Source organism: Alosa pseudoharengus, unplaced genomic scaffold (assembly GCF_046254945.1).
Source record: "Alosa pseudoharengus isolate Yale_2024_CS ecotype anadromous, Long Island Sound unplaced genomic scaffold, YU_APseudo_1.1 YU_APseudo_1.1_scf_14, whole genome shotgun sequence".
In the NCBI taxonomy this organism is placed as follows: Eukaryota; Metazoa; Chordata; class Actinopteri; order Clupeiformes; family Clupeidae; genus Alosa; species Alosa pseudoharengus.
Window position 1 is genome coordinate 497,501 of NW_027468609.1, and position 17,500 is coordinate 515,000.

General features: G+C 45.2%; 1 protein-coding gene across 2 annotated transcripts in view; it reads left to right on the forward strand.

The window, feature by feature from the left end:
* The window catches only part of rgs3a (regulator of G protein signaling 3a), a 310,654-nt gene that overhangs the window by 203,390 nt on the left and 89,764 nt on the right, over positions 1-17,500 (forward strand). For both annotated transcript variants that reach the window (XM_076283451.1, XM_076283450.1), the window contains exon 6: positions 3,257-4,249. In XM_076283451.1, coding sequence (XP_076139566.1) covers positions 3,257-4,249 — 993 coding nt within the window. The remainder of the gene's footprint in view (positions 1-3,256; positions 4,250-17,500) is intronic.

Sequence of the window (17,500 nt, forward strand, 5' to 3'; positions counted from 1 at the left end):
AGGAGTGCGAAGGGCCCTCTTGCTCAAAACTGCAATGAACATCAAAACCACCAAATTTATGAGAAATGTGTAAGGGATAATGTATAGAATGCATTCTATACATTATCCTGCTTATTATACGGCTACTTGTCAAAACGAAAAAATTAACTCCACGATACATCTCTTTACATTTATTTGTTGTGCAGTGTTGGGTTGTGACATCGTCGGACAGTCGGGAGAGGTCAGAGGTCAGAGACTCGAGTCGGTTTGGTGTGTCCCGTGCCGTCGTCAGTCGGAGTCAGCGTCGCCGTTCATTTTGGCCAATTTGACATGTCGAATCGGCCAGTGGCAGTCGGCCTCAATGACCAATCTGATTGGTGAAGTGCTAGCATTAGCCCTTGACCAAATATTATCTCGAATTAGTATGACCATTACCCTTATATTCAGCGATGTAAGTTATGAACCCATTTTGATAAACTATCCTAACATATTTTTGCTACAACTAGTAGACTACCACACAGTTGCTAAATGTATGTTATTTCAGGTTAGTTTGCAACAATATACAATTTTAAGCGAACACCACTAGCAGTTCACATTTCGTTTACTGTGCTAACGTTACACTAACCCGGAGCAGTGAGGGGTTAGGTGTCTTGCTCAAGGGCACTTCAGCTGTGGATGTGGGCACAGGAGAGCAGTGCTCAACCACTTCCCCCGCCCACATTTGTCCTACTGGTCGAAGATCGAACCGGCAACCCTTCGGTCACAAGCCCGAAGCCCTAACTAGTCCACTAGGCCACGGCTTCCTATTTCATTTAATTTCAGACTCTTTGCAGCTCTGAATCTTTTAGCACTGCCTGCTGTTATAGAAATGTACTACGTCTAACGCACGTGCAGAACATACGCTCGGCGTCGCCGTTGCTGTGGTGTGTTCTGAGGCACTTTTTTGACCGACTCGGGAAGACGGAAGCCTACTGATCAGTCCGACTGCTTTTCTGCCGACGGTCGGCCGTTGGGTTGGTGTGTCCCGCCTCTGGGATGTGGCTGTGCTGTAGCTAGCTACTGTTGCTAGCTAGGAGGTCTCAAGCCTCATCTCCTGACCAGCATAATACTCTTAACGCATGTGTACACAATCCTCCCCATCCCCACAAGAGAGCTGAGATGACTATTTAGCTCTCTTTGTACTCTCCTCCTCATTCCCTTTTTTTATCTCTCCCTCCCTCCCTCCTTCTATCTCTCCCTCCCTCCCTACCTCCCTTCCTCTATCTCTCCACCCATCCCTTTCTCCCTCTCTTCCTATATTGCATCTTTCTGTCTTCTTTAAGACCACCCATCATCTTGTTTTCCATTTTGCTGTTTCTCATCGGATGTGGGCCCTTGTTTTTCTAGTAAATGGATGGGAGTGTTGTGGTCTTATTGCGTCAAGCTGAATCATTTATGAAGCTCTTTCTGCGCTCTACCTGCCTCTCCTCTCGTCAAGACAGAAGGAAAGCTTTCACTCTGCAAGTCCTAATGGCTGCTTCTTGTATCTATTTGTGTTTACATCTGTGCAATGTCTTGACCAGATGGTTCCCAGGAGAATTGAATAAGTGATAAATCCAGACATTGTCTACTTGGGTGCTTCTTGCAGTCTCTTACTCTTTGCTTTTCTGTAGGGTATTGTTAATAGAAGAAACACTGATGTATTGGTGCTTTCAAATACACTACTTGTTTTGATATGTTTTATTTTTAAACCCTTTGTTTAACATTAGTTGTGTTGGCACAAGTATATCTCTGTGTGTATGTGTGTGTGTGTGTGTGTGTATGTTTGTGTGTGTGTATGTTTGTGTGTGTATGTTTGTTTGTGTGTGTGTGTGTGTATGTTTGTGTGTGTGTGTGTGTATGTGTGTGTGTGTGTGTGTATGTTTGTGTGTGTGTGTGTGTGTATGTTTGTGTGTGTGTGTGTGTGTGTGTTTGTGTGTGTGTGTGTGTGTGTGTGTGTGTGTGTGTGTGTGTGTGTGTGTGTGCGTGTGTGTGAGTATGTACATGCACATCTGTGTGTGTGTGCACGAGTGCGTGTGTGTGAATGTGAGTGCTCATGCATGTTTCACTGGAACCGTGTGTGCACATGAGTATGTGTGGGTGTGTGTAGGGGTAGACTTTCTCATCAGGATTACACTAACACTAAAGGGAGCATTGAGTAAAGCTAGGGTCTCTGATATTGAGAGTTGGGGTGAGTGTGTGTGTGTGTGTGTGTGGGGGGGGGGGGTTGTGGGTGTCTGATATGTGAGAAGAGTGTGATGCTTTTCTATTCTGTCTTAATGCGGCTGTTTATCCTCAATATTTAGGATCATGTATATTTCAGCCACACACACGCACACACACACACACTTAGGTGTCTGCCTTAAGGAATATACAGACTGATGTGTAGCTCATGGATTCATCCACACACACACACCCTCTTGCACCTGTCCAGAAAGAAAGTAAACATCCATTGTGTGTGTGTGTATGTGTGTGTGTGTGAGAGTGAGAGTGTGTTTGTATGTGTAAACACATCTACAGTGTGTGTGTGTGAGAGAGAGCGAGTGTGTGTGTGTGTGTATGTGAGAGAGGGAGCGAGAGTGTGTGTTTGTATGTGTAGAACACATCTACAGTGTGTGTGTGTGAGAGAGAGCGAGAGTGTGTGTGTGTGTGTGTGAGAGAGGGAGCGAGAGTGTGTGTTTGTATGTGTAGAACACATCTACAGTGTGTGTGTGTGAGAGAGAGCGAGAGTGTGTGTGTGTGAGAGAGGGAGCGAGAGTGTGTGTTTGTATGTGTAGAACACATCTACAGTGTGTGTGTGTGAGAGAGAGCGAGAGGGTGTGTAGTGATGTGTAGAACACATCTCGAGTGTTGGGAGTCTGTCTCAGCTCCATGTACAGGGTCGCTTTGTTGGTGTGACTCTGAAGAACAAATATTCAACTTGTGTCTTGCTGTGTTAACTCATGTTAGATCATTTTGTACACTTGCTGTGTTAACTCATGTTAGATCATTTTGTACACTTGCTGTGTTAACTCATGTTAGATCATTTTGTACACTTATTTTAATATTTCTCCAACAACTCATAATTTGGAGCTGGACAGCCTGGATGGATAGCTTGATAGTCTGTTGGCATAGTTCTGCTGAATTAACACAAATTGTGTATGTGTGTCTGTGTGTGTGTGTGTCTCTGTGTGTGTGTGTCTGTGTGTGTGTGTGTGTGTCTGTGTGTGTGTGTGTGTCTGTGTGTGTGTATGTCTCTGTGTGTGTGTGTGTGCTTCAGATGCTGGAGCCCAAACTTGTTGACCCGTGCTATGTCGGGGCCCCCCCACGAGCCAGTGACGATGAGCCCTCCCTGAGCAGCCCCTCTGAGCCCCCTGCCCCGGGCAGCCCCCAGGCCAGCGACCTGACCTCCCTGGGGGGGTCGTCCTGCACCCCCCTGGACGAGAGCCTGAAGGTGCCCCCCACCCCCCCTCCCTCCACCGAGGGCGAGGACGGCCGGAGCGCAGAGGGTGACCAGGAGAGCTGGCCTGGACACGAGGAGGAGGAGGAGGAGAAGGAGAGCTGGCCTGGACACGAGGAGGAGGAGGAGGAGGAGGAGGAGAAGGGCTTCAGCACCGCGGAGACGGAGAGGCCCGAGACGGGCGACGAGGACTCGGTCGCCGGGGCGACGGGAGGCGGAGGGGATGGGGAGTCGGTCGCCGGGGCGACGGGAGGCGGAGGGGATGGGGATGGGGACATGGCCACTCTGGTGGCCGGTGGAGATCTTGAGGACAACGGCTCGGAGGCGCCCGACACGAACGCGCCGCCATCGTCCTCCTCATCGTCCTTCGTCATCCCGGAGCTGCGCCTGGACCGCTCCTTCAGCGCGGACGCCCTGACGGTCACCGACGAAGAGTATGACGAAGACGAGGACGACGAGGACGATGAGGATGAGGAAGAGGACGATAGCGACGACGCCTACCTGGAGCGCAGCGACAGCAAGCGCCGCAGCATGGCGGAGCCGTCGTCCACGTGTGAGAAGCACGGCAGTGGAGCGGGCGGCCTGAGCGTCCAGAACTCCCTGCGGCGCCGGACGCACAGCGAGGGCAGTCTACTGCAGGACCCCCGCACACCCTGCTTCACCTCCGACAACGCCATCAACTGCCTGGACGCGGCCGGGGGCGGCGCATGCAAGGGGGGGTGGACACTGCCCTCACCCAAGACCCTCAAGAAGGAGCTGACCAAGAACGGAGGCTCCATGCACCAGATCTGCATGCTCTTCTCCGGCCGGAAGGTGAGTGGACCGCAGATGCACACACACACACACAGATACACACACACACACAGATACACACACACACACACACACACACACACAGATACACACACACACACACACGCACAGATACACACAGATACACACACACAGATACACACACACACACACAGATACACACACACACACAGATACACACACACACACACACACACACACACAGATACACACACACACACACACGCACAGATACACACAGATACACACACACAGATACACACACACACACACACAGATACACACACACACACACACACGCACAAATACACACAGATACACACACACACAGATACACACATACACACACACACACATACTCAAATACCGCACACACAAAATACTTTGTTTGATCATCATTTCTATCTGAAAACTAGTAGATTATTGCAGTTCCATAACTGTTATAGGTTCAAGGCTGCAACACACATTTCCAGTCCTTTCCAGATAAACGTGCTTCCTATTACTGCTGATAAAACTTTGTTTTATATAGGCCACCAATGCAAAGTCTATGGGCCGCCGGCCTCATAATGCATACAATTACATGTCTATCTCAAATATTCACACACACACATGCATGTACACACATTTACTGTCCAATGATATGCATATTTGATCAGACACACACATACACGTACACACATGCACACACACACACACACACAACACACACACACATATACGCATGCACACACGCACGCACGCACGCACGCACACACATACACGTACACACATATACACACATGCACACACACACACACACAGGCACACAAATACACAAGTGCACAACCGCACATTCTGTTGCTACTCTATTGTCCCTGTCCACACACACAGTACTCGTGTACACACACCCGCAGACAAGGGTGACCTTGAGTGACTGGACGTGTGTGGACTCTGTTTTGTGTTAGTCTTAGTTGGCCTAACCTTCCTCAGGAGGCTGGGGAGTCTAGAGTGACTGAAGTCATTATAAAAGTCATATATATATAATTTCCCCAGACAAGGTCATCTGAAGGCCACATCCTAGCCCAGGGGCCTGCTTGCCCTTTAGCTAAGGATAAACATGAGGACAGCATCACACACACACACACACACACACACCATAATCACTCTATCCATTCACAAAGTAGAAGAATTATTACAGTGTGCTATGTGCCAAATATGGTTTAATCAGAGATCAAATTAGATAGTGAGTGTGTCCGCGGGAGATTATTGGCTCTTATTCTTATATGGTGTTTTTGTGTGTGTGTGTGTGAGAGAGAGTGTGTGTGTGTGTGTGAGAGAGTGTGTGTGTGTGTGTGTGTGTGCAAACAGCTGAGTGTGTCCCAGAAATGAGTCCTCTACTAGCATGTGTGTGTGTGAGTGGGAGTGAGTGTGCGCGTGTGTGTGTGCGCGTGTGCTGTCCTCATGTCTCCTCTAAAGGCATGTGGGCCGCAGAGTCACTTGAGCATCATCAGCCTTTCAGGCCTTAGCATTGGGCTCCATCTAGTGGCCACATTTAAAACATCACCTTTGTGTAATGATGATGTGAGGAATATTATATGTTATATATATATATGTTGTTATGACCGCCGCGCAGCGAAGCGGCGGTCATATAGGTTTAGTCAGATTATTATTATTTTTTTTCTTTCTTTTTCGCATGTCCAAATTTCCGTCAAGGATTCCCGGGACACTGAAAGACCGGGGTACACGAAACATGGTGGGCATGTAACCCCACATGGATAGCATGGAACCTCCTGTTTTCGTTTTGATCTGTAGCCCCCCCGCTAGACTGGCCCCCCGAAAGGAGGGTAGGGCAGACACAGTTTTCTGTGAATATCTTGAGAACCGTAGGGCCTAGGATGACCAATTTTTTGCGTATGTTTGCCTCCCAAACCCATTCCATATGCACACATGTGCATAAACAGATACACACGCACACACATACATTCACAGTAATCCTACATATGACACATGACTACATATCACACAGTAGACATATATACGCATGCATGCACATGCACACACACAGGCACATAAACAGGCAAACACACACATGCACGCACACACACCCACACACACTTAAACATAAACATGTACACGCACACATGCACACAATTCAAGAATTTCTCAGAATTATGAACAGGCAAGATGGGGGTGGGGTTGTATAAAATGTATATTACATGTGAAATCTATGAACTAATCATGTTTTGGTACTTGTTGTCTAGCAGATACCAGTGAGAATTGAGTGTGCATAATGCAATTCAGTGAGACAGTTAGAACAGTTAGACAGTTTTTTGTGGAAAAAATGTGCTGGACTGGGCGGCGGTCATATTTTGTACCGCTCTGCGGTACATCTAGTTATAATAAGCATTGTGCTCCTAAACTTATATTAGCAAACATGAAGTCATTCTGCAAGTACCTCTTCACCACACAAGAGTGTTCTGTGTGTTTATTCTCTGTCCAAACATTTAATTGGGATGATGCTCATCATGATAAAAAGCGTTATCATTGGTACAGTTAATTCAGTCCTAAATCCATTATTAGTTATAAAGATAAAGAGCATATGTATATGCCAACGTTTCTCTATAATAGTTAGATAAGAAATAATCAGAAGTATTCAGTAATGTGAAGTCATGTAAAGTTATACTGTTCCACTGGGGGGCGCTAGATATCTTACCTACTCACTCATTATAGCATCTACTGTAGCACAGACCTTTCCCTCAAACTCCCACAGACAAACTCCCCCCACAAACAATCCCTATTGGGTTATAAAAGGATGGGAGAGGAGGAGAGGAGAATAGAGGAGAGGAGGGGGAGGAGAGGAGAAAAGAGGGGAGGAGAGGAGATGAGAAGAGGAGAGGGGAGAGGAGAATAGAGCAGAGGAGAAGAGAGGAGGGGAGATGATGGGAGGGGATGAGGAGAGAAGAGAGGAGAGGAGAGGAAAGGAGGGGAGGGGATGAGAAGAGAGGAGATGAGGGGAGGGGATGAGGAGAGAAGAGAGGAGAGGAGGGAATGAGGACAGGAGGGATGAGGGACTCCTGTTCTGGTTCACACGTGTGTGTGTGTGTACATGTGTGTGTATGTGTGTGTGGGGCCTTACATGGCATGTGTGTGTGTGTGTGTGTGTGTATGCGTGTGTATGTGTGTGTAGGGCCTTACATGGCATGTGTGTGTGTGTGTGTACGTGTGTGTGTATGTGTGTGTGGGGCCTTACATGGCATGTGTGTGTGTGTGTGTACGTGTGTGTGTATGTGTGTGTGGGGCCTTACATGGCATGTGTGTGTGTGTGTGTGTGTGTGTATGCGTGTGTGCGTCTGTGTGTGTGTACGTGTGTGTAGGGCCTTACATGGCATGTGTGTGTGTGTGTGGGGCCTTACATGGCATGTGTGTGTGTGTATGTATGTGTGTGTGTGTGTGTGTTATGGCAAGCCGTTCAAGACAAAACTTCTGTCAAAATAACGCCTCCACGTGTAGATTGGGCCTCGATGGAGGGGAGTGAGGAACCGGTGATGCGTTGGGCACTTTTCACACCCTCTGATGCGTTGGGCACTTTTCACACCCTCTGCAGTGCGTTGGGCACTTTTCACACCCTCTGCAGTGCGTTGGGCACTTTTCACACCCTCTGCAGTGCGTTAGGCAGTTTTCACACCCTCTGCAGTGCGTTGGGCGCTTTTCACACCCTCTGCAGTGCGTTAGGCAGTTTTCACACCCTCTGCAGTGCTTTCCGGTCATGGGCAGAGCAGTTGCCATACCAAAAAGGTGATGAAGGTGGAGCTCATAAATCAAATATTCAGTCACAGTCTAGCAGATGCCCTGCAGTAATGCAATGTAGAGCTACACCTTCCTCAGTTCCAGGGGTGTGAGGAGACCGTTCAGCTCATTCGTGGTAGTCCTTGAGCAAGGCAGTTGTTCTGGGGAGATATAAAATAAATAAATGAATAAAAAGGGATTTGAGATGCATCTTATTTTTGTTAGAGTGAATTACATGTGAATAATACAGTGTTGGGCAAGCTACTTGGGAATTGTAGTGAGCAAAACTATCAGTTACTCTGCCATGAATAAAACTTCACTACACAAAACTACCACCCCAGTCAAATGTAGCAAGCTTAGTAACACAAACACAGCAGTAGGCTAGTTCACTACATAGGAAGCTACTTTAAATTGTGCTAATTTCACATGACAAAAGTGTAGCTTGTTTGGCCAAGCTACTTCATATAAAGAAGTTAAGCTATTGAAAAGTTACTTTATTCAGGAAATAGTGAAGCTACCACCAACACACTTATTACTAGCTAAGCTACAAGTAGCAACTGCCCGATAATAGGCTACAGTCTGTGCCACTTGTGTAAAATTCGCCGGCAAATGTTATATTAGTAATATTTGATTCATTTCTACAATAGTATTCTTGTGTCAGTTATAATGTATTTCAGTGTTATGGAATATGACTCATCAAGTCTCAGTTCATAGCCGGGTGAACACCTGAACACCTAGCAAGTAACCTAGCTAGCTGGCTACGATTTACATACAATAACAAAGATCCTTGCTCCTTTTCAACTCTCTGGTAATATTGCATTCACAAAATACAACCAATAGTACGATAATGTTAAATCTTACTTGTGAAAAGTAATCCCCCGAGCCATGTTTGCGATGGTCCGCCGATTTGAGCAGGAATATGCTGCACATTGCTCTGGCATCTTGTTTCTTCTGCTGCAACTATAGCGGCTGCATTTCCTGTTTCCAGCAGCCAATGCTGTGTCTACTCTGGCACAAAGGCTCTGGCATTGCAGCAAATCACCCAGACGTCATTTTTTTTACCTCTGACGTCAGACGCAAAGTTTTTGCGCGTGGCACATGTAAAAATTTGACGTCTGACGCATGTGTGTGTACGTGTGTGTGTGTGTCTGTGTGTGTAGGGCCTTACATGGCATGTGTGCATGTGTGTGTGTGTGTACATGTGTGTAGGGCCTTACATGGCATGTGTGTGTGTACGTGTGTGTGTGTGTCTGTGTGTGTGTAGGGCCTTACATGGCATGTGTGTGTGCGTCTGTGTGTGTGTACGTGTGTGTGTGTGTACGTGTGTGTGTGTAGGGCCTTACATGGCATGTGTGTGTGTGTGTGTGCGTCTGTGTGTGTGTGTATGTACGTGCGTGTAGGGCCTTACATGGCATGTGTGTGTGTGTGTGTGTACGTGTGTATGTGTGTGTGTGTACGTGTGTGTAGGGCCTTACATGGCATGTGTGCGTGCGTCTGTGTGTGTGTACGTGTGTGTGTGTGTGTGTCTAGGGCCTTACATGGAATGTGTGTGTGCGTCTGTGTGTGTGTACGTGTGTGTGTGTGTGTAGGGCCTTACATGGCATGTGTGTGTGCGTCTGTGTGTGTGCGTACGTGTGTGTGTGTGTGTGTAGGGCCTTACATGGCATGTGTGTGTGCGTCTGTGTTTGTGTACGTGTGTGTAGGGCCTTACATGGCATGTGTGTGTGTGTGTGCGTCTGTGTGTGTCTGTACGTGTGTGTAGGGCCTTACATGGCATGTGTGTACGTGTGTGTAGGGCCGTACATGGCGTGTGTGTGTAGGGCCGTACATGGCATGTGTGTGTGTGTGTGTACGTGTGTGTGTGTAGGGCCGTACATGGCATGTGTGTGTGTGTCTGTACGTGTGTGTACGCGTGTGTGTGTGTGTGTGTAGGGCCTTACATGGCATGTGTGTGTGTGTGTGTACGTGTGTGTAGGGCCGTACATGGCATGTGTGTGTGTGTCTGTACATGTGTGTAGGGCCGTACATTGCATGTGTGTGTGTGTGTGTAGGGCCGTACATGGCATGTGTGTGTGTGTGTAGGGCCGTACATGGCATGTGTGTGTGTGTGTAGGGCCGTACATGGCATGTGTGTGTGTGTGTGTACGTGTGTGTAGGGCCGTACATGGCATGTGTGTGTGTGTGTGTACGTGTGTGTAGGGCCGTACATGGCATGTGTGTGTGTGTAGGGCCGTACATGGCATGTGTGTGTGTGTAGGGCCGTACATGGCATGTGTGTGTGTGTGTGTGTGTGTGTGTAGGGCCGTACATGGCATGTGTGTGTGTGTGTGTAGGGCCGTACATGGCATGTGTGTGTGTGTGTGTACGTGTGTGTAGGGCCGTACATGGCGTGTGTGTGTGTGTGTACGTGTGGGTATGTGTGTGTGTGTGTGTACGTGTGTGTATGTATGTGTGTGTGTGTGTGTGTGTATGTGTGTGTACGTGTGTGTGTGTGTCTCTGTGTGTGTGTGTGTGTGTGTACAGTGGGCATCGCTTTCAAATGGCCACTGGTCGCGCATTACGAGGCGTGAAGCTGCGTGAAGCTTTAGTACCACTTTCAGCCACTGTACATCGTTCTGCCTGCCGCCTCTTCTGAAAAAGCAGGAGGCTACCATTAAACATTATTGTTGCCGAGAGAAATCCCAACCTACAAATTTAATAACAAAATAAATCATGCATAATTAAACATTACCTCGATTTAGGCTACTTGGGTATGGCTTAAGGCTTAACTGAGCCTTGGGTAGGCTTCTGCAGAAAACAATGTTGGCAATTTAATACTATCTAGCGACGTTTTTAACAGGCTACGCTATAGAGGCTTAGACAACTATGGCCCACGTTTTGGTTTCGTAAATGAATTTGCCCTACTTCTTGACTGCAATGTAGTCAATTGACTGCTTGACATGTCATTTTTATTTTTCTGTACAATAAACAAATACATCTGCTTTATTCCGCAGAATTACATTCATATTTGGAACTTACATAGTACAATGCATCGTTACACTACGTTAGTGTTTCCCAAACCATACTAGCAACGAACGTTCGCAACCACTATCGTAAAGTTGTGTAGTTACAACTACACCTCTCGACCTGTGGTAGAATGCTAGTAGAAGCATAGTTCCGTAACCTGACTCTCGCCAGATGAATTTCGTTCCGCCTAGCTCCACTCACATCCATCTGGGATCGTTTCCATTGAGAGTGATTTCGGCACCAGATTTTATGGTAGAGCCAATCAGGACGCAGGGCGGGAGTTTCATAGACGTGACGAATCCAAATCATATGCATGGATTTTTGATAAGGCCTGGCCTTCTGAAACACCTCTCCAATGGATCGATCCCAGATGGATGAGTGGAGCTAGGCTGAACGAAATTCATCTGGCGAGAATCAGGTTAATAGTTCCGGGGATCTTCATGTCAAAGACGTCTCTGACACCAGTTATTTGTTTGCCAATTAATAATTATAAATATATTCAGGTTTCTAATTGATATTTACACTTCTAACCACCATACATCCATATTTTAAAATGCCCAAGGCAGAAAATACATAAATTAAAAGTCACACACCTGCAGATAATAAGGTGGTGCGCACTTTTTGACGAGTCAGTTGAGAATATATTGCCTTTGATTTTCATGGGGGGGGGGTTCCTTGTTAGTATACGCAAACCAGGCCAAAAAGGCTGATTCTGATTTTGATAATATGATCTGCACAAAAGATAAACTTAGGTAAACAACGATGTGACTATTGTTGTCAAAATCTTAACCCAGATTCGAACTCTTGGACAGGGGACTGATAACTGCTGCGCAACGGCGGCTGTCATCTGCCGGCCTTAACGCAATGCGCCACAGAATTATGTGCCCCCCCTGCCCCCCAGCCAACGTGAATCGGGCGGTCAGTTAATAGGCCTATATCGTGAAGATTTGTATTGCCATTTAAGGCACGAGCGCATCTGTGAGGCCAAGCCTCAACAAGTAGCCCGTTTGTTTACAACCAACATTACATTTAATTAAACTGCTTATAGGCTATGCCGAAATAGTTTCAACATTTTGAATATCAGTGTCGGGTGAATTAGGAAATGTTCTCAAAGTAGCCTTATGGCTGAAAGCTGCTTGGGATCCCCCCCTGTCAAGCAATAACCATACAAAAAGTTAAAATGATGCGTGTCACTGACATAATGCGCAAATAATATAGCCTAGATATTCCAATATATTCGAATTAGGGCTGTAACGATACACCAACCTCACGATTCGGTTTGTATCACGATTTTTGACCCACGGTTCGATACGAATCTCGATTTTTCTTTTTTTTGGGGGGGGGGGGGGACTAGACATTTTATTAAACAACATTTTAATAGCCTCCCTTAGAACACCAGAGGATTACAATATATTATATCTATTATTTTATATCCTGATATAAAAATATTTTTCTGAATGACTGATATTTATGACAGCACACTTTATGCAGATTAGCCTATAGCCTAGGCCTGCTATTTTTTATTACAACTCTACCTCTTTAATTCAGCTGTCTGGTTGAAGCCTGAAAATATTGTAAACAAAGTAGCATAGTTGGCTAGCTTAGCCTATCATAGTCTACTGATTGGACTGTTCAGTTTTCCCATGTGTGTTTAAGTTTCAAGATAATACTTGTTCTCCTTGGGACAGGCCCTTTTGGGAAACGTTGGTATTGAGATGTGCAGCATGCTAATGATGCTAAGGGGATTTAATAGTAATTTAGCTAGTCGTCTTCTATGCGTCCTTGCTTTCACGATTGTGAATGTTTTATTTAAGTCGCTGTCGTGTTCATTGAGCAGGAGAGGGAGGGAGAGTGAGAGGGAGGGAGCGCGAGAGAGAGCGGGGCAAGGAGAGGGGGTTTACTTCTATACTGTTTGGTAAAGTTGCACACATAGTCTACAATGAAAGCAAGGAGAGGTATGAAATTATTATTTATTTATTTGTTTGTTTTTGGACAACGTAGGCTACCGATAAGTAAAGCGGGAGTTGTGGGTTGCTTTTGTGGCCGCGTAAGATGCCAAGCACTGCGTGAAACACTAGAAAGGTGTGTCGCGATTCTGCCTTTTCACACTGCGACTCAGTATCGTTGATATGAATGTCGCGATTTCGGTTTCGAATCGTATATCGTTACAGCCCTAATTCGAATACATGTGTTTATTTTAGAGGGGATATTCGAGCGTCATTTTTGAGCAATTTTGACAGCCCTAGTCCACTGTAGGCTACGGGGTGCACCCTTTATTACGACATCCCGTTATTATGACAACTCTCTATTACGACATACCGTTATTACGACATGCCTCTATTTAGACATGCCCCTACTCCAACTTTTTTTAGTACCGCTATTCCGACATTACCAATCCGCAGTTCCTGTATCCTATCAAATTCCAACATTCTAGATGCATGGATGAGCTGTAGTCATGTCATCTGCACCTGCAGCTACATCAACAATCCACCCGCCATCCACTCCAAACAATGTTTTTCCCAATAATTGATAGGCACACATTTCAGTCAAAATCTTAGGTGATTTTGAACTGGCCATGTGAATAAATGTTACACATTATATGTAAAACACAGGTAGCTCTCCTCATTTTATTCTCTAAGCTCTCAGCGGAAAACGGTCGGAAACTCCATGCATCAAACAAACTCTGTGCGTGCAGGCCACCTATATTAATTAATTAATGGCCGTCAATCAATTGCCAATTGCGCAAAGACGGGCGGAATCCTTACGCTCCAGTAGCCAAAACCACTTCAGTGAACGTTCAAATAACCCCCAGAGTTCAGTGTCCATCAGGGTGTTCAAACTGGATGTGCGATATATTCAAGTTGCTTATATTGCAGAGGACAATGATAAAGCCATGTGCAACGCATTTTGGCTTGCCAGCAGGTTGGATAAACTCAATTTACACAATAATGTTGTAGGCTAGGCCTATATCTTTTATATGTCAGGTGTGCAGTTGTTGAATTGCACATAACATGTCTGCATATTTATTTAGGCTTTCTCTCGACTTTAGGCTAGCGCATGCATTATCATGGCCCTATAATTGTGCAAAGACAGGCGGGATATTCAACGCTCCTTTTACAGTAAACCACTTCACAATGAACGTTCAAATAACCCCCAGAGTTCAGTGTCCATCAGTCCCAACATTTAGAAACATAATCGAAAAGTCCAAGCGTGAATTGGGTGTTTTGATTTTGAGAGAGACTGGAGAAGGGCCGTATGTCTCACAGCAACTGCGATAACCTTGTTTCTTGAAGGCTATCCTTGCCTCCAAATATCCACATCTAATGAGGGTCGGCGACTATCCAATACCCAATACTATTTGCAATACCCTATATTGTTGGAAAGCTTAGTTTATGGCCGTTCGTGTGAGTACAATAACTTAATTTTATAAATTTTACCAAAACGACTGGTTTCGCCTTGCAGGGTCACATTTCATTTGTTGTCTTGTCTTTTTTTATTCAAAACAATTCGTAGGTATCCATACTCAAGTCTAATTACCACCAGACACAAATAATCATCACCTAGGTTAAATCCTCTCTCTCTCGCCAAAATCTCTTCCTCTGAGATGCACGCGCTATCGGCTATAATTTAGGCTACCCGACATTTCAAATGTGACTCTCTAATCAACTTTTTTTAGCTCTTAAACACGAAAAATACACTGTTCAGCTGGTGTGTGTGAGGCGCACTCTTGGACTCCTTGAGACGCGACTAACCTTTCGGTTGAATTTCTTGTGCATAGGCTATAATATAATAATAGCCTATGCACAAGAACTTGTTGCCCCTGCTATTTATCAATGTAGCCTTTTATTGTTTTTTTGCCATGAAAACACGACTACATGGTTAGTGCCAAGTTCTTCTCTTCTGTTTTAGTCTAGCCTAAGTGAAACGAGTATGGTTCTCTGGGATAAAGCGAACCTTCCTTCATCAATTAATTTTGACGAGACATAATGAGCTGTAATCATTTTGACGAGACATAACAAGCTGTAAACATAGGGTGCTAACGTGATGAACCTGTCCTATTCCTACATTAATCCTGTCCAATTCCTACATTAATCCTGTCCAATTCCTAGATTAATCCTGTCCAATTCCTACATTAATCTAAGTTCATTGTTAACTCCAGAACGAATAAATATGGTTGAAGTCTAGACACTTTACACAATAAAGAGAGAACTAAAATGTCAGGATGTAGTCAGTATGACAGAATGGCCTAATCACCATAAAAAGTAATTAATATGAAATGTTTTAGTGTAACTATACCACCGTCGTGAGGGATATTCGTGTATAAACTTTGGACATCCAGAGTGGCTAACAATGTTGGGGTGGAATATGTAAATAGCCCTCCAAGAGGGGGCGATCGTGGTAAAAGGCTTCTCCAAAGAGAAACTTTTTGGATATATTACCTCAATACAATGTAGATAGATAGATAGATAGATAGATACTTTATTGATCCCCAGGGGAAATTCAAGGTCTCAGTAGCATACAGACAACACACACACATTCACTAACAGCAGAAAAAGTAATTAAAGTATATAATATAAAAACACAGTTAAGCAATAAGGACAGTAGAATATAAAGAATATACTAAATACACTAAAATACAAATTATAATAACTAACACTTAATCTAAATTAATTCTAAAAAACAGTATCCACATAGTGGTGATTAATCAATCAAGAGGCACTTGTAATGACTGAGGCAGGGACTGAGCCTGTGATTCTCTGTGCATAGTAAGGTAAGGTAAGGTGCTCTGTGTGAGTGAGTGAGTGTCATGGTGATAGTGCAAATGAGTAAGTCCAACAGTGCAACAATGCAGAAATAAAGTCTATATATCTATATTCTATATATATAACTATTTTAAGAAAATGTATAAGTGTGGCCACAGTTCGGCTGTGGCATGGAGGGGGGGGGGGGTATGCATATGTGCTAATGTGCTAATATAGCACGCAAACAGTGAGGCAGAAAGACAGTGGTAAAAGTGGCTAGTGGACAGACAGTATCCAAACATGGAGGGGGTGAAGAGGCAGACAGACTATGCAGAGAAGTCTATCTCTCCTCTTCCCTTAAATGAAGCATTGAACAGTTCAATGGCCCTGGGGACAAATGACTTTCTCAGTCTGTCTGTTGTGCAAGGCAGTGAGGGAAGTCTCCAGCTGATCAGGCTCTTCTGCTTAACAATAGTGCTGTGAAGTGGGTAACACTCATTGTCCAAGATGTTGATCAGTTTGTTCAGGGTCCTTTTGTCAGATATTGTGATGCACTCCAGTTCAGCTCCCACTACAGATCCAACTTTCCTTACCAGCCTTTCAATTCGCCCAGCATCCTTCTTCTTTGTGCTTCCTCCCCAGCATACTACTGCATAGAAAAGGCATGACTCGGTGTTGTAGCAGAAGTCAGATGTGTACAGGGTGAACAGGACTGGAGAGAGCACAGTTCCCTGTGGCGCTCCGGTGCTGCTGATCACAGTGTCAGAGAGACAGTTCTTCAGTCAAACTGTGGTCGCTCGGTCAGGTAATCTGTAATCCAGGTTATCAGGTGAGCATCCACACCCATCTGTAAGAGCTTATCTCCCAGTCTGAGGGGTTGGATGGTGTTAAAAGCACTTGAGAAATCAAAGAACATGATTCTCACAGCACTTTTCCCCTTGTCTAGGTGGGAATGTGTCCTGTGTAGAAGATAAGTGATGGCATCGTCCACGCCTACTTTCTCCTGGTATGCACACTGTAGCGGGTCTAGTGCATGGCGTACCTGGGGTCTGAGCATACCTAAGACCAGCCGCTCCATTGTTTTCATCACATGTGATGTTAGAGCGACAGGCCTGAAGTCATTGAGCTCACTAGGGTGTGGCTTCTTAGGGACAGGGGTGAGACATGATGTCTTCCACAGTGTTGGAACTTGTCCAAGGCGTAGGCTCAAATTGAAGATGTGCTTCAGCATGTCGCCAGGGGGGTTAAATGAGGAATTTGACATAAAGATTTTCTCTAATGTACTTTTCATCTTCATGTAATATTGTGTGTGGGATTGCTCTGAGGTGACAACTGATGTCATTGCGGGATAATGTAATATAAAATGTAATTTTATTACTTTGTGAGCCATGGTGTTGGTTTTTTTTCTATTTTCTTTATTTTCTTAGTTTTTTGTGGGTAAACTATATATGTAACTTCATCACTAATTGTCTTATGTGGTGACACATGTGTGATGGATAAGGTGATACTTAGGCCTTGGCAATTAGTGTGAATGGGCTCAGCTGATGAATGATCAACTGAGCAGGTATATGCTCTATTTATACGCTTGAGCCACTGCTATATGACATTTGCCTGAGGAAGACCCAGCCGGGTCGAAACGTTGCAACACAATAAATATATGGGAGTTTTAGCAGAGTGCAGGCTTTTCATTCCTTTGCAGTGTATTTTCTGGCATAATCAGTAGGAGGGATGTTGTATT